This window comes from Cryptotermes secundus, unplaced genomic scaffold (genome assembly GCF_002891405.2).
Source record: "Cryptotermes secundus unplaced genomic scaffold, Csec_1.0 scaffold2733, whole genome shotgun sequence".
NCBI classification, from domain to species: Eukaryota; Metazoa; Arthropoda; class Insecta; order Blattodea; family Kalotermitidae; genus Cryptotermes; species Cryptotermes secundus.
In genome coordinates this window covers 21,930-40,962 of record NW_019742043.1, presented here as the reverse complement: position 1 = coordinate 40,962, position 19,033 = coordinate 21,930, and the positions used below count along the sequence as shown (strand labels likewise).

Genomic DNA, 19,033 nt, shown 5'->3' with positions numbered 1-19,033 from the left:
GAGGAACACAATGTCTCCATGCCTCCATTTTCTACCAGAAGACAGTAATCTTCACCAAAATGAACTTGTTTTCTGTTTTGTCTAACGCACAGTGATATTGTGTTCCTCAGATATGCAATAGTTGAAAACCTCCGCTACATGCTATCACCATATAACACCTCTGACCCTATGTACTTCGGCTGCCGGTTTAAGCCTTACGTGAAACAGGGTTACATGAGTGGGGGAGCTGGTTATGTTCTCAGCCGTGAAGCACTGAAGCGATTCATTGAGCGGGCAGTTCCAGATAAAACCAAATGCCGACAAGATCACGGTGGGGCAGAAGATGTGGAGATGGGTGAGTAATGTTTCCTTACTCTTCACTGGACTGTTGCTGTGAACAGAGAATTTATAAGTTTGTCTAAAGTACAGTGTGACACAAAAGTGGCACTCCAGTTTCAAGTCAGGTTGCAAGTTTCTGGGGTTGCAAAGCAGCATCGTTACCTTTACCAGAGTGCCTGTGAAAGATGTGAACTGTATCCACCATGGTGGTCACCAGTTTGAACAGTTCTGTGAATGCTTTACAATAATATAATGCTAGAGTTATATTATGGTGCTGCTTTTGTGCCACCCTATGTGTAATTAGTCTAAGCAGGGCAGTATTTGTCAACTTGTTGTTTCAGTGAAGATCAAAATTCAGAACTAATCTGAGTTAGTTCGGCCCAGAAAATGGCAGTGATAGGCAGCAGTGTTTCTGTATTGTCAGTATTACCATGCTGACTTTTGCCAAGAAAATTACATGTAGACTGCTATTATGCTTATTCTACGAAGTTGTCTCTTGAGAACTTTTATTTTCGTAGTGTGAATGTTCAGTAAAACCATGATACCAGAGTGTGGCTAAAGAGCTATAATGTGTGAGGGTGAAATAGTAGAGACTGTAGCTAGAGACTGGAATCTGTGCCCATTGTGTTAATGCTTATGAGTTACCCACTGGGGTTGTGGTTTTCAGGCACAGAAGAATGTAATGGGGCTGGGACTTATTTGGGAAATATTAGCATTTAATGAGAAAACATTTAGAATGATCAAGTCAAGGAGGATGAGGTGGGTAGGGCATGTAGCACGAATGGGGTGAAAGGAATGCATATAGGATATTGGTGGGAAAGCCAGAAGGAAAGAAACCACTGGGAAGACCAAGGCGTAGGTGGGTGGACAATATTAAAATGGATCTTAGATATATAGGATGGGATGGTATGGATTGGATTGATCTGGCTCAGGATAGGGACCAGTGGAGGGCTCTTGTGAACACGGTAATGAAACTTTGGGTTCCATAATATGCTGGGAAATTCTTGAGTAGCTGCAGATTTGGCTTTTCCCTATGAAGGGCTCAGCTCCGTAAGTAAGTAAGTAAGTAAGCAAGCAAGTAAGTAATGAAGAAACATTTCACTGCCACCATGTTGAACCTTGGATACTAATATTGCAAACATGTGCTGCTGAGATACACTGAGATTTAGCCAGAAACTTAACATCACCACCAGAATTATGTGCTAACTGAGAAGACGAAATAGTTAGCTGGTCCTCAGACCATCTGAACCGTACAGGAAAGTGTTCTGTAAGCCATAGCTAGTGGATTAAAGGTTTGATGTTGTTCTTATTGCAGGAAAGTGTTTGGAGAATGTGGGGGTAAAGGCTATGGACACTCGTGACGCTTTAGGTCGGGGGAGATTCTTTCCTTTTGTGCCAGAGCATCACCTGATCCCTAATCATATAGACCCAAATTTCTGGTACTGGAAATTTATTTATTATCCATCAGAATTGGTAAGTACTCCTTAAGGTACTGGTTTATCATTGCCTGAGTATTGGAGTGGTTCCCCCCCCCCCCACTTTTGTGGAAAAATGAGATAATGCACTTTTCTCGTCCTCCGTATTGTGTTCCACCATCTCCACATGCTTCTGTGGGTTTACCTTGCTTGCATGTTTAGGTTTCTGAATGTGTTTTGTTGTAAATCACATTTAAGCTGCAGTTTATTCCCTAACTTCACACCCAGTTTCTTGAAATTTGATGTTGGTGTACATACCACATTCCAGTACTCAGGCAACAATATGTCTTTCTGTGTTGGATGCTTGTTCATTTCCTTTTGGGGATGCCATGACAGTACCTTCATCACTGAGCATTTTGGTGTAATGGTAGTGATCTAGATTTGTGTTCAGGCCCTGCTAGATTTGAATGTTATCCAGGTCAGTGACCATCATGACAGGTTTTCATGGTTTTCTGCCATCCTTCCAGGCAAATGTTAGAGTAATACCTTGATTAGGCCATAGTTATCCTGCCATTTGACACTACAGTCTAGTTATTGAAAGCATTGTAAAATAACCTTCCTCCCCTCAAAAAAGGTACCTTCATGTGCTAGTTGCAGGGCAGATCTGAGAACAGAATATTGTTATAATTTGACAAAATCTTCTTGGTCTATTAGCCGTGTCATTTGGTTAAAAGTTACCAAAGTTTCGGGGGCCATTCCTGTCACCGTCAACCAACCGACACAACTGGTAGTCCAAGAAGATTTTATCAACCTTAGCTGCCACGAAAGCTTCAAATCTTTTTATAATTACATTTAAGCATGGAAATGTATTCCTGTATCTGGGTCTGGTCATTTACCGATGCTTTATCTGGGCTACCATATCCAATGCAAGTCAGATAGTAAGGAATATATTTAGAGTGTGTAACTGTTTCTCAGTTGATAGTTGGTGCATTAGCTGCCTTCTGGGATTCTCGTGACATATGTACCGCATTTGTTATTCATTTATTTACCATGAACCTAATGGAGACCATTATATGATCCCATTCAAGAAACAGGTGCTAGCATTTCTTATTTAAATAATTTGTTTCTCATTCAGGATTTAGAAGATACGTTTTGCATGTTCCTATTTCAAAGTACCCAGTGACTAATGGAGATTTGTCAGTTCGCATACATTTTCTGTAAACATTTATGAACGTATATTTGTACTATTGCGTTTTAATTTTTTTTCTCTCTGACATATCGTTTAGCAGATTCACATTTATAAAATGTCCAACGAGTTACTTCAGAATTTGAACTCCTCCCACTTCTATAGTTGTTTGAGGGGGGGGGGTTAGTTTCATGAAATTATGTGTGTTCAGCTTCAGGCTGTAATTCTGTCTGCAAGTGCCCCACGATGTCATGACAGGCAGGCAGACCCTTGTTCTGTTTTGCAGACTTTACTGGTTTACAGATAAATCCTGACAGTATGGTTCCACATCCTGTGTTTCATTTTTAATTGTGATTCACAAGGATCCTTAGATTTACGTACAGAATCCTGACACATTTTGAGATAATTTTACTGATTAAGTTAGCTGGTGCAGTATCACTTTTGAAATGTGTGTGGAAGAGGCCCAGTTTACATCTCAGCTAGGACTTCATCCTGACTTAACCTTTATGTGGTTTTCCTCAGTCCCCTGATACAAATGCTGGGATAGTCCCTCAAATTAGCCTGTAGCATTTCTTTCCAAATCCTTTCAAATTGATTGTTTGTTAACTATTCATGGATGGAAATGTGAAAATAGGCATAACCTAATCCATGGTGGAAGAAGGGGAGAAGGAGTAAGAAGATGAAGGAGATGAAGATGAAGATGAAGACTGATTATCCAGCCATTCTCTACATGGCCTGAGTTACTGATGGTATCATCATGAACTAGACTGTAGGTAAATAAATAGATAAACAAATATGTACCTGTTTTTTCAGGGCATGGGGTGCTGTTCAGATACTGCCATATCATTCCATTACGTGTCTCCAAGTCAAATGCACGTACTTGAGTATCTCATCTATCACCTGCGGCCATATGGAATTTCTCACAACGTTGAAGCTTTACATTCGCCAGTCCTGCCAACAAAGCCTACAGCAGGTGGGGTCAGTTACACAGCAGAAGCTAATGCGACTGGTATATCAGCAAAAGAAAAGAAGACTGAAGAGGCCAAAGCCAAGCCATCACAAGCCAAAGACAGCCCTCCTAAATCAGCGTCGTAGGTAACTTATCAAAATGCTCTTTCATCTCACCTAAATCTCATGCTTGTAAATAGAACAAACCGTTCACTCCATTTCTGCTATTACTTACATCTCATGCTTAGTTACAGAAGACGGGACGAAAGAGAGAAGAGAAATGCATTCAAAATTTTAGTTGGGATATGTGAAGACAGGATACCACTTCTAGATGTGAGTGTAAATGGGGAGAAGTGTTAGAATGGGTTGTAATGCATTCACTGCCATACTCATGTACTTGAGTTTTACATTCTGGGCCAGCCATTTTTCCTCAGAACTAGATTTTGAACTTAACTGTTTTCAAAATGGAAGTGGAAGAGGAGAGGGGTAAAACATTTAGAGTATGTTTTGACTCTTCTGCATCTCAGCCAGTTACACCCAAAGCTTTTCTGCATTTTGAATGACAGAATATCTTGTCAGCATATACAGTGGCAACAACCCATCACTTTGCTGGATTGGCACTTGCACACAGTTATTTATTTATGCGATGCGAGACATGTTTGCAAGCAGAAGGGGGTCACTTCCAACACCTGTTATGAAGCATGGTAAGTTTGTTATATTTTTACAGTATTTCTATAAATGTGTGAATGTACAGAAACTGATGTGAGGGAATGAGCGACACGACTACACTCTCGCTAGTGAGCGTGTGCACGTTTATCAGCGCTGATGACTCATTCCACTATCGGCAGTTATAGCAGCAATCTGTGAGAAATGTTGTATCCGACCCACGCCGCTCCCCCAGTTTCCTTGATAGCTGAACACATTATATTTTCTGTCTTGTTCTGTACTGCAAGCATGTTCATTCTCATGAATTTGTAGTAGCTGTGTTCCATTTCTCCAGATGTAGCATCTGCACAGACCCATCAGCGAACACCACTTCCCACAATTCCTCTGTTGTGTGCATAACTGTTGCTACACTGACATGGTATTTACTGTGCCATAACCTAGTAACAGACCTTCTGATTCTGCTATCCCGGCTTTCAGCGGACATGCCACAATATTGTCACATTTTCAGGGCGTGACTAATAATAATAGGTTTGGAGTGGATGACTGGATTTACTAATACATTTTACAATCACTTTTAATCACAATAACTCACAGTAACTCACAATAAATGACTGCCTATGACTTGCTCCATTCTGACTGGCCTATGACTCGCTCCAATCTGGTCTCTATTCTGATCTCAACTACGACTGACTTGATTCTCATCTGAATGGCTTCTTATACAGCATATCAGTATCCAAGGAAATGTTTGTTGATCACTCGTATCCATGGAAATGTCTGTTGATCCCACAGCAATATGTTGGTTTCCAAGAATCCATGTCTACAGAAGCATGTATGTCATTCGTTCCCTAGCAGCGGGTCTACATGCCACAATATATGTGTGTGCATTGTTGGGGGTACATCCCAATGAAGAGAGCTGGCATAGCTCAGTCAGTATACAGTGACTAAGCTTTTTGGTGGAGGACTGGGGATTTCGTTCCAATTGGAACAGAGATTTTTTCTTCTCCGCTGTGTCCAGATCAGCTGTGGGACCCTCCCAACCTCTCCCAAGGGAGAAGCTGACCACTTACCTCTAGTGTTGAGGTTAAGAATGCATGGAGTTTTACCTCTGTTCCCAAATACAGTGGAACCTCGCTTAACGAGCACCTCTCATAACGAGTAATTTGCATAACAAGCAAAACAAATTGTAAAAAAAATGACTCACTTAAGAAGCAACATTTCGCATAACGAGTGATGAGAGGGGAAGTCCCGGATTGTGCGCTTGCTACATCAGTCTGTGTTTATCACTCGTTCCGCTAGCATCTTAGTGTTGCTTGTGATCACACATTTTTCCAAACTTGTGTTCAGACATATTATTTGTGATTTTTTGTGCAAAGTTTAATAACCCTTGCAAAAATGTCCCCAAAGAAAAAGCCGCAAAAAGACAGCCATAAGAGAATAAAAATAACCGTAGAAATGAAACGTAAAATCATTGAAAAGCGAGAACAAGGCGTGAGCGTGGCTTATCTAGCACGCACATACAATCAGTCCACATCAACGATTTGCACTATCCTCAAGAAGGAGGAGGAGGTAACAGCAAAGCAACAATCTTCTGGCGCAATAAGAGAAATGCTGAAAGCATGGGAAACTGTTGCATTGTACATTGAGAAGCATCACCCTAATAAGGCAGTGGCTGTGCGCGCTACAAATTTATTTAATGATAATGCTGTGTCACATTTTCACCAAATTTTGAAGCGTCGACAAAAACAAATGTCTCTAGACAGCTTTCTAGTAAAAAAGAATTAGATATGTATCATAAAAAATAAACGAATTATTTCGATTTTTTTTGTTTGTTTTTGTTTTTGTTTTCTGCAAACTAAATTCGCATTCCATGTTGGTTCATTCCGCATAGAAGAAAACATGAAGATGATTCACGCTCCTTAACAATGTATATATAATTTTCTTTGATTAAACGTTATACATAAAATTTTTTGAGTATTTTTTTTCAGCATGGAACGCATTATCGTATTTTAAATTAATTTATATGGGAAAAAATTGTTTCGCTTAATGAGTGTTTCGCATTACGGGTAAGATTCTGGAACAAATTATGCTCGTTAAGCGAGGTTCCACTGTATGTCTTTGTGGTGTGATGTGTACTGAAGCACAGGGACTTTTTTTACCTTCTAATAAAATGCCACACAGAATTAAATCAGAATAAGAAAATAACAGTTACTACTGCAGTTCTATGTTTGTCATACATTTCTTTATGGGACTTTTTTGTGTTCAGTTTGCATGACAGCACCAGAATATTAAATTATTGTGTTCATATGATACCAAAATGGCAGAATGGGGTGAACATTTCCATTATGTTTGCACTGCTTTCATCATACAACAAGATCTTACATCTATTTTGGTTTTTGGATCCTGTTATGTATAGTGTCGATGGCATTAGGGCCATCAACACAGGAACAAAATAGAATGGTTTGGATTTTAATAAAATCGATACATACAATATATCAGTCAGTTCAAGACAGAATTGATTGATATATCATATTATCATGACTTAGCATGTGACTATAGAAGGGGTTTGAATTGGAGACTGGATTTATTGACCACTTATACACATGACTCGGAACTACAAGTAATTACAGTGCTATTGTTAATCTCCACAATTCAGAAATCACAGCACCTGCTAAGCATTTTTCCAGTCTGCTGTGTCTTCACTGGCTGTTCCCTGGCAATGGCTTCTAACAATGAAGATCCTTCAACTTTCTGTGCTCAGGTCCTCTCTCCACAGCCTCCTGTACAGAACTCTAACAACTAAGTGGGTCACCCTAGTTGTCGTCAAGGTAACGCCTCAGCACGGACCACGCAGAAGAAACAGCTCTTCTATTGTTGTAGAGGCATGTTTACTGCACCTTTGTGTAGCAATGGTCACAGCACATCACAGAAAACACCCTGTTTCTGAGAGTACCTCTACTGTTAGGCATCGATTTGTTGCTGTGGGAGTGTGTTTACCAAGCCGTTGCCTAGAAACATCTCTGGTATATTCGCCTGTCTCACGGTCATCACATAACAATGTCTCTACACACTACAGTATATATTTTGATCAATTTTATTACAATCATAACCAACCATTTTCATTGTTGTGTCAACAGCCCTAATACCATCGATCTTACTACTAGTCAGTACTTGATTTTCTTGCACACAGCCACGCTTTAGTTTAGTACAATGAGTACATGAACTTATGAATGCAGGGTACACCAAGCAAACTGGCTCAAGTAGCAGCATTTCTGATGTGCATTCTACATGCTCAGTTTGAATCTCAGCTGAGATGCTGGCCTACTCTGACTCTGATTTTTCACAGTTGTTCTCAGTCACTCCAGATAAGTGTCGGCATAGTACCTTAAAATTATACCATGACCAATTCTTTCTGCTTACTTTCCATTCCATTGCCAATGATCATTCAGTAATATGATAGTATGTAGTCTGATTTCTTGATGGCATCGCTAAATAAATGTATAATATTAGTATGTTCTGCTTGTCCCGTATGAAGTATAAAGAGCTTTCTGGGGGCAGTTATATTATGATGCTGTTAGCATCTCGACTGTATGATGTTAGTTTTTTATTCCTGATAGTTACTAGCTGTCTTACATGCAACTTGCTTTTTAAAGCCTTCAAAAGTTTTAAACTTTAAAATCTTTTCTACATCACTACATGTTTCAACCAACATCAGTCATCTTCAGGTATCTCTGAAAGTGCTGTGCTTCCATCCATATGTTCAGTTTTTGGGATATGATCTTGTCTAGCCACCCATTTCTGTATAACATGCACACAGAAGCACAGTAGTTTCATTAGCAATTTTAGAGACACCTGAAGGTGACCAGTGTTGGTCGAAACACATACTGTGCCTATGCCAGTGATGTAGAAGTGATTTTAAAGTTTGGAACTTCTAAAGGTTTTGGAAAACAAGTTGCATGTGAGACAGCTAGTAACTAACAGGAATAAATAAGTGATATGCAACAGGATGCTACAATACAAAAGATTTGGAAGGAAATGGTCATAGATAAACTGAGATGTTGTCCCAGCCAAGATTCAAACTGAGGTATCCTGAATGCAAGTGTAGAGCATTTTCATTACACCAACCCATTCAGTATATAGGAGGTATGAAAATGTTAAGATGATGGATGCTAAAGCCTTGGATTGCATTGTCACAGGTTCAAATCCCATCTTTGTTAAAAATATTTGTGCGCTTCGGTTATGCCATGAGGGCTCAGTCATTGAAGTGAGTGATTACAGAGAGATCACTGGGTTCTGTCAAATTGTTGAGTTTGGCTTCCTGAGACTTCACTTTATCTGGAGGAGATAACCGCTATTTGTTAAGACCAGTTATCTCCGGAAATGATAAGTATACTTGGCTGTGCTATTAAAGTTGATAGTGAAGGATCTGGTAACGTGTAAGGATACGAAGTTGAGTGTTTTGTATCATAGCAACTAGCAATGCAAATGTTTAGAGAAATGTGATTAGACTTTTGTAATCATATGTTTGTTTAAGCTATCTATATTCGAATCTGATTTATTATACAGCACTTGGCATTTTGAGACAAGCAAAAGTGAGTATCTTTGTATACAGCTGACTGGTAGGAAGCCAGAATATCTGAACTTGATGGAAGACTGTCATGTCACCCTAATTGACATTGTCCTATGAACAGTGTAATGTTTCAGTGAAGTCCGTTATCCATTTTTAATGTTTGTAATGTTTTGTGATTTAAATGTGTTGTTGCTATGGTGCAGGCAGCAGGATTTTAATTTGGGGTGGGGGAGGGTTAATGATATTTGTATTTGAAAAATGTGATGGTAGGCCAGCCGGGATTGCACACATACTGCAAAACTTTCTTCAAGCACAAGCAATGTAGGTTAAATATAGCTGCAATGTTGCTTGTTTTCATGTGAATATGAGCTACAGATGCCAGATCAGGCTTCAGGCCTTGTTGTGTTATAATCAGTTAGGTCCCTGGCACAGTGTGCCAGTCTGCATTGCTGTGCCCTGTTTCAGACCCATATGATCAGGAATAAGTAAATCTTTATTAGTTAATCAGTTCTTCTAGCAGTAAAACATGCAGGAATGATATAAATATTGTACTTTTGTTAACTAATTCTTCAAACCCCTTCTCCTTGAAACATCACTGTCAGCCAAACTGTCTTTAAAAAATTAGTGCATTTTATGTCATGATGAATGGCATGGTATTCCACACTTTTGCTACAAGGCTTGTGGAGAAAGTACAAATTATGAGCAGATGATCGAGTAGAAAACACTCATAGTCTTTATTAACTATAATCATCTAGGAGTAGGGATTTTAATATTGAAATATATCTGACCTTTATGGACTATAGAAAAGCATTTGATAAAGTTAATGGAAAATACATAAATTTAAATTCTTTTATAAGATAATGGGGGGCACACAGTAGCGTAGTTGGTTGAGGCACTATGCTACAAGCCGGAATGTCACAGGTTCAAGTCCTGATGAGGTAACTGGATTTTTTTCATCCGCACTATGGCCCGGGGGTTGACTCAGCCTCTAACAGAGATGAGTACCAGGAATATTCTTGAAATATTCTTGGGAGTAAAGGGCAGCCAGTGTGTAGGGCTGACAACCTTGCTGCCATCTGTGAACCGATTGTCTAGAAATTGTGGGAACCTCAACATCTCACAACCCTATGGGCATCCACAGCCTGGTACAGGGATACCTTTACTTTACTTTAGAAGAGAATATGCCTAATCAGCTGATTACAGTGATGTATGTGTCATGCAGGCACAACTTAATGGCAGTAAGAATACAACCAGAAATCTGAATGCAAAGAAGATCACTTATGTACGATTTAAAATTCTCACAGCAGTGGTTATGAAGAGAACCGTCTCCTTAGATGTAGCACCATATAGTCCTTTGAAAGTGAACCTATGTGTAATGGAGAGAGTTTGGTTCCCCACCCAACACACCATTTTCCCATTGTTTTCCTGGGCCAGTAAAACCGCCCCTTTTCAGGGGCACCATAAACTTGTGTTCTTGTCTCATGTTGGTTCACATGGTGGCCCAGCAGTTTCATTCTGTCCCATGATGAGCCATTGGGAACTGAGGTCCACTCTTACACTCCCCTCCAGCTTTGTCTATAACCCAAGATTTCCGGCCAACCGATTACTCGGCTTGCAACCTGCTTTCTCACTGATATCCTGCTTCGTGTATTCTACACTGTGCTACATCCCAGAAGATCGTTCTCTTTGAATTCAATGATGCTCATTGTGCACCAGTTTGGTATACACTACTGCAGTGTGAGTGACGTAACAGTGATGATGGGCCAATCTGATGATGATGATGATGATGATGATGATGATGATGATGATTCATTGATGCGCTGAATTTTACACTGTACTGGGATTCCAATGTTAAGTGTGAGGCCCCTTTACTATGAGCTTTTGTGACACATCATAGCAAACCATTGATCAGTCATGTAACTTTGTGGAAATAATTCTGTATAAGTCAACGATTCAATTAGACATGACACAAACAGAAAAACAGAAAAATGGCCTATCAGTGATGTATAACTATATAATTTCTGAAGTTACAAACCGAATTTAAATTATTCAAAATTTGATTTTCTTTTCAATAATACCATATTTGTCATATCTAATGGAAAATTTCATTAACTGTGTTTAAGAAAAACATAGAAAAGAACCTAGATTTTAAAAGGAAAACATACACTGTAATCACACTATAATGAGGCCATGGAAAGAAGTCCCATGAATTGTGGGGATGAGAGCCCTCAAGACTTCCCTTTCTTTCTGCCTGCTGTTACTCTTCAATTTATGTCAGCCAGGAAAAAGAACACTTGCCGCTAGTGACGTTTATGTCTACCAACACTGTGTGATCAGAATAGCTAAATAACTGAAAGGAAATATAAGGGAGTATGCTGGAGGGGAAGCATAACAGCTTGTCAGAGGTGTGGAGGGGGTCGATCCTGTGGCACTTCTTTCAGCGGCCAAACTATAGCGATTGTACTTTTAGCATATGATGGTTTATGAAGTAGACTTGTTTTAGAAATACTTTTTTAATCATGTATATTAACATATAATAATCTGCAGATGTTGAATTTAATATTACATGTTCAAGAAGAGATTTTCAGAAACTGAGAAACTACAACTTTTCATTGAAAGAAATCAATTACATTTACTTCTTAGTGTGAACTGTATGTCTTTTGCTAGTTGATTTGAATTGTTTCTGTAAGTGGGATACATTTCAGTGGATTACAGAGTGCATAAGTGTTGTTGAGTTTTCAACACTTACAAGGATTCCTTTATTTGAGATTTGAGAAAACATTTTCCAAGACAGTGCCATCTTTCTTTGCATTTATTAATTACATGCAAAAGAAAACCAGCTTCAGAGTATCAGTCAGTGTAATCATGGCAGACCTAACAAAACCTGCCTTATTAGCTCAGTTCACTGTCAAAGAAAAAAATAAAATGAAATGTATGTCAGCTGTAATTGTGTGATATGGTAATTAAGGAGACTGGAGCCATATTTGTATTGATCCATATGAATAGCACAGTTACAAGATGGTCGATCCATTGAATTTCTTTTTATAAAATGCAGATGGGCATATCATTTCTTACTACAGGATATATTTTGCAAATGTTAACACACTGCACCCGGAACCATGAATTTTACTTCTCTGGCTTATTGTCACATTTTGATGGCTGTGAATAGACAATGAATGAAAGTCAGTATGCTTCACTGTGTCTGCAGTAGATATATTTTGACTATAGAAGTTATGCTATAACTTTGGGCCAAATTTTCAATACCATGTATATAATTTCATTCACCCATTTTGAATAGACAGAATGTGAATTAAAACAGTTCTCCTCATTAGCCAGATCTGTATCAATATGCTCTAGATCAGTTTTGATTCTAAAATGTCTCCTTAACTGTATAACTTCCAGATCTTTGTCATCGTTGTCTGAGACTGATGAAAACCTGTACACAGTATGTATGTACCCCTACAATACATATAGAGCTGTGTACCACAGATATTTTTTGTAACAGTTACACATTTTATCTTGAGAGTTTATATTGATTTCTGTCACAGAAAGGCAAACCTGCACCTCATAAGAAGTGGTGCTCAGTGTGGGGTAATATTGTTTTGGCAGTATCTGAAGAAGTCTCTTGTGCTCAGAAAGGACACTCCATGTAATAAAGGTTAAAATGATTTACTCTTATATGGGTCAAAATGCCTAGTTGCTTTTCTCTGCTACTCAAGGATATTTTTTTAAATGTCGATATAGTTGGCTGTAAATGCTGAACTTAATTTTATTGAATTGAAACATAAAGTTCATCTAATTTTTTTTTTTAACAAATTTCCTTCCCAACTGAGAACACTCTATGTGTCCATTACAAAGACCAATGGAAAAATAATTTTTATTCTGAAAATCATATGAAACCCATATACACACTCAATGAGCAAAGTGTAGTGTTTCTGAATGTTAAAGCAAGTGAAATATATAGTAACGAGCATGCTCTAAAGGGTTAAAATTTGTTATAACCTGTTCACATCCAGAAGTGTGCATATATGCTTTTATGCTGTGGACCATAGTCTGTGTTATGTGAGGATTGCTTGAAGTGACTGCTGCTGCAACCTGTGTGTGATATTGTGATGTTGTGATGTATGGTTTAGTAACTTTTTGAGGCTGCAGGTGACCAATGAAAGTACTCTTCAGTAATGAACAATATCAATCACTAGTATGAATTGCTATGACAGTTTTCAAAGGCAGGCTACCTGAAGTGTGGAAGGATTCAGAGAGGTCATATTGTTTGTTGTACTGAAATGCCAAAAGATTTGCAATAATTTTCCACATATCTGCATAAACTGGATGGAGGTTCAAGACATGCCCCATACGTAGTCAGAGGAAAGATGTGCTGGGTGCTATGGATCAAATGGAATTATATCTAGTCTAAAACGTTTCATGATTGGCTCAAATGATATATAACCTTTTCTGTAAATAGCACAGTGAATGTCAGAATTTATGTGCATGTATGCTGAACTTCAGGTGCCATGTAATTTTGTAGTTCAGTGCACAGTAAGCTTTATAATTTTAAATGGTGCAATTCTATGAAGTGTCGAATGTTCTTACATAATTCATATGCTTTTTTTTTTGCACTCATTTTACAACCTAAGATTCTCAAAGACTTTGTATTGTAAATATTTGCTTCATGTGTATACACAGAGGTAAACAGTTGGATATTATAGCACTGTAAGTTACTAGCTGTGAGACAGGAGTTATCATTTTATACCATTGTAAGATTTGACATTCTTACAGCAATGAATATGAATATTTATAGTCTTCCGGAATATGATATGTTGGTAGATTGTAGACATGTGGTGTGTTGACTTGTAGACACATTGCAGCATTTGAAAGGACCTTGCTGTCTCCTTCAGAGCAGAAGAGTCATGTCCTGAAGGTAAAACTGTTATCTCATTTCTATACCATTATTTCAAAAGGCAGTTTAAGCTAACTTTCTGCATTGTAAATGGTTGATTTAATTGACAAGGTGTTGCTGCGTTACCACTGGTCATCCTAAGGATCTCACTTCAGACGTTTCTGGAGAAGCTTATAAGTTGGAGTAATGACTGTTTACCTCTGATGTTCATGTATATAAAAGCCACATTAATGAAGGGTACTATCTTCTAGTTCGTGATGCCATGTAGTCTGGTAAGTCATAGTCCAGAATACCACTTTTCATACTCACCATCATGAGAACCTCATATCCAACACAGTCACATTAAACCTTTGATTCGTAAGGTTTCTTGCCATTTCTTAGATCTTAGCAAGTGTGGATTTATCATTTCACAATTTAATTAAATGGTCATTGTAGTCCACAAAACTTGTGATTCATTACAGTGATTATTTTCTTATGATTCAGAATTAGGAATACTTTCACAGACTTTTGGATTAGTATCATATCTACATTTTTGTTGTGTCACTGATGCTTCAGAAGTTAATCCAAAGAATACACAGTCTCATAATAAAGATAACTGTCATCTGGAATGTTACGCTGTCTAGTTTAGTAGATAGGGACCACTGATTTGGAGAAACCTACTTCCTAAATCTTCATGGTGGAGGCCATGGGCACTGATGCGGGGACCAGACATCTGTTCCCCCCCAAGAATTTAAGAAAAGAAGCAAATTACTAAATATTAACAGTACATACAGTTAATGTGTATCTGAACATTATCCATTATCCTGTTTTTATTTAAAACAACATCTCGGAGACTGGATTCCATCTCCATCACTAGGAACTACCCCTATCAATTGTGCCCAACTGAGCAGGTTCCACCTGAAGACAGAGACAGAATCCTGTCTCCAAAATTTTGTGTTTTTTAAATAAAAACAAGACAATGTATATTGCCCAGAAACACAGTAATTGTATTAATATACCATCATCACAAACTTTCAGACCTGAATTAACAATACAACTGAAAGTATTTAAAAATATTATTCTTGTCTGAATACTGTAGGGCAGTTGGTAAAAATTTGTTTTACACAACTTAAATGTAAGTCTGTAAGCAAGTTTTCTTCTGCCTTCNAGAAGACGAAGAAAGAAAGAAAGAAAGAAAGAAAGAAAGAAAGAAAGAAAGAAAGAAAGGCAGCCTGCAGTGGAGCCATCGGGTAGCATCATGTTGAGGCTGCAGGGGGTTGGACCAGAAAGCAGTCTAGATAGACATGAATATTGTAACATTATACCTGAGGAGAGACATTGGTTGTGTAAGAATTAATGAAACTTGTGAGAGCCTTACTTTCTGGGTGACTGTACACACAATTTACACCACTTCCATTTATGTGTAACTGTATTTGTATATCTGACTTTATGTTCTGCTTCTTTTGCCATCTATATGCAACGTTAAAGAGTCCCAAGGGACTCGGACCTGAGAAAGACTGCACTGGCAAGGGTCAGCAGCATGTACAAAAGACAGACCCATCCTCTCATCAGAGAGGGCGCCCCACAAAAACAAGACCGTGACTGTCAAACAGTAATAAATGTCTGGTTATTAGCCCCATATGGGGCTCGACACCAAGACTTACTGACTGTCAGTTGCAATGTGACTTTGACTTTGACTTTTGGGGTCAGTGACTGAAGCCAGGGAGTTGCTGAGACTGGGTTAGAGCTTAGCCGCAGATTCACTAGTGCATGAGCTAGGAGTGTGTTTTCAGTGGACTTATCTGCAGATTCGTGCATTAAATTCACTGGTGGAATAGAGAGCAGTGAGGATTTAGAGAGACATTTTGAAGCTGTAGAGATTGGGTTCAGTTTAGTTGAGTTTGGTTGATCAAAGTCATCTGTTCAGAACTCCACAGAATATTATGTGTACTTGTTAGATGAAACTTCATCTTATATTTACATGTGCCAAGAGGGCCATGCATTTTTTTTTCGTTTCCATGAATAAAAAAAAAAACGCTAAAAGGACGGTGACATGAGAATATAGAGGCTATTCAAGCAGCTGAGGCAATGGAGCTCACAGCCATTATGAAAGAGCCATTCGCCAGCTGCTTCCAGGACTGGCCAAAACACTGGCATCATTGTATTGACTGAAGGGGACAGGAACCATTAGTTAATAAGTTGAATTTTTTATTTTTCACAGACTCAGTCACGGAACTTTATTGACAAAGGTTGTATGTTTCATATTAAGCTTGAGGTTTATTTGTTACAGGCAGAACATTTTCATGGATCTAAACAAATATTGTAGATATGTATAGATCATAATATTCTTATGTTTTATAAAGTGTTTCATTGGGAGGGTGAACAGTCTATAGTGGGCTGGGCATGTAGCTGGGATTGTATAAGGAGGAATGCGTATAAAATGTTAGTGAGGGAGACCTTTTGGAGGATCAGGGATAAACACCTTAGGCTTACCTGTTCTTAGTAAGGAAATCATGCGACAGGAATGATGTGGCTGGTGAATTAATCTAACCACAAAGTCTGTTTATTTCCAGGAATGATGGCATTGTTACCAAAATCACATGTTATGATGCTGACGATTGGGTTCTCTCTTGGTATCCAGATCTTTATAGCAGTTACAAAGCTAGGGTAACAGAAACCTTTTTTATTTGTACTTTATGAACGTTATTTTCTTACTTTGTTAACACCTAAGTTCCAAGTCAGAGATAAAACCAAGCATGTGGTACTGTGCTGCCTGGTCAAAGCTATCACACACCTCAAGTGGAGATGGCAGACAAGGATGGAGCAAAGGTGGATTGATGATTAGCGGGGGAAACAGAAGAAACTTGGAGAAAAATCTGCTTCAGTATCACTTCTTCCACCACAAGTCTCACATGAAGTCACTCCAAATCAAACCTGAGGCTTTGGGATGACAGCCCTGAGCTCTGACATGGCATATGTGTAGTCTGTTAACATGTGTAAGTTTACCTGAAACATTACTTGGATAATGAATATTAAACAGTATAAATACACTTATTCCACACTCCATAAACCTGAGCCCTATTTGATAAGCTAATATTTGGTTGGTCAAATTCCCAGCAATTTGTGGAAGCCAAAGGTTTAGTATTGTGATGAAAGTCATGATTGCTGATACATTTTTATGATAGAATAATGCAAGAATATCAAGTATGTGCATTTTATTTAAAATATGATATTATTGCATAATATATGATTAATATTTATTAATTTAAAACTGGATATAGTTGATGATATTCTTGCATTGAGTCTACCGTAAAAAATGTATCAGCAATGACAACTGAATGAATGAAGCCCGGCATGTTTCAGCCTCATATGACCATATTCAGGGGTGTCCAGTGTGAAGAAATATTTTACATAGGTGAACTAAAATATACTTGATCATAAAATATCATTTTCAGTGAAACGTATGAGGTTTGGAACTTTAACAGTGGCAACACTGCTGTAGAGACGCCATACAATGGAACTAAATAATGTTGCTTATACCACACATTAATTACATACCTACCTTACCTCAGAGCAAATGGACTCTCCTTTCCCACACCACGCGCATGCACAGTGACGAGAAGAACAGAGCTTCGTGTTAGCTGGCGGTCTAATGTAGTGTTGTCACAATGTTTTCGAAACAGGAACAAAGGAGTTGGATAAAGATTGAATGTGCCAGAGGCTGTACAGCACTACAGTTTCATCAAGGTCTTCAAGAGGCTTGCAGGGAATCTGCATTGCCTTACAGAACAGTGTCAAGGTGGGTAAAAGCCTTCAACGAGGGATGCCAAAATGTGGCGTCATTTTTGGAACACAACCTGCAACCAGCTTTGAGAAAGAAGCCGCGACACTGTCTGCAGAACCCCCCATCATTTTGCAGAACAGTCCTCGGCCGCATGCAGCGCAAGCTGTGGCTGATTTGTTCAATAGATGGGGCTGGGAAATGCTGTACCATCCACCATACTCCCCAGACTAAAACCCTTGTCACTTCGTCTTGATTCCAAAGATGAAGGAACCAGTTCATGGCATTCACTTCAGAACTGTTCCAGAGATTCTTCAGACAGTAGACCGCTCCATTTGAACTATGAACACAACAGGCACTGCTAAAGGTATCCTACGACTTCCACATCGCTGGCAACAGGTTGTACACATTGCTGGTGACTACATTGAAGGACAGTAAAACTCTGAAACATGCATCTATTTTGTATCAGTTGTAAATAAATAGTTGCCACTATTAAAGTTCCAACCCTTGTATATGATTCAGGAAGCCATTGATGTATGGAAGTAAAGGCACTTATATCTTGTCTGATGTAATGCAGAATAATGTATGAAATGAGATCAAGTAAGGCTCTTGTAATGTCTATTTAATCATACATTGCTGGAATTCCTGTGGTGGCTCATATATGTCGATGTGTTGAGTAATACTTTGGAGGTTTAAATTTCTTGTGTCTGGCAAACATTGGTCTTTCTTAGGTTTCCCCTGGTTTTCCTGTTTTCTAGCAAATGCTGTCTCAGATAGGACATGTCTGAAGATACTGACAAAGATGCAAATTGTTTGTTTCTACTGAAGCCAAAATTTAGAAGCTGTATGGATGTATTCTTATCTGTTGCAAATAGGTTAACTCATCACTTATACACACTCATATTTCCTGAAATTATGAATTTGTTCACAGTTTTCACAGGCGAGTAAGGTTTAATGTAGGTGGCTTTGGGAAACGTAGCTGCAGCTGGAAAAAAACATTTTGTTAATTTTCTTGTGACTGAAGGGGAATATTTTATATCTTCTGTAGATGTAGACGGGTAGGATAAATTAAATGATACAAACTCCGTCCTAAGTGCAAACAATATATATTATATGTCTTTGATCTTGTTCTTTCTACACTACATGTTTCGGCCTCTATCGGCCATCATCAGGTGTATACTCTTAACGTTGCTGCCACACTGAACCCAGTCTAAAATTTAACATTTAAAAACACAATGTCACATTCTTCATATTATCAACATCTACATCGTTGATA

At 38.5% G+C, this 19,033-nt stretch overlaps 1 protein-coding gene across 1 annotated transcript in view; it reads left to right on the top strand.

Annotated features, from left to right (window-relative positions):
• Nucleotides 1–19,033, top strand: part of LOC111873024 — a 72,146-nt gene that overhangs the window by 34,395 nt on the left and 18,718 nt on the right. Inside the window, exons 7-11 of the mRNA XM_033754925.1 lie at nt 111–334; nt 1,634–1,791; nt 3,733–4,010; nt 13,955–14,018; nt 16,522–16,643. Of these exons, the coding sequence (XP_033610816.1) occupies nt 111–334; nt 1,634–1,791; nt 3,733–4,010; nt 13,955–14,018; nt 16,522–16,643 (846 nt within the window). The remainder of the gene's footprint in view (nt 1–110; nt 335–1,633; nt 1,792–3,732; nt 4,011–13,954; nt 14,019–16,521; nt 16,644–19,033) is intronic.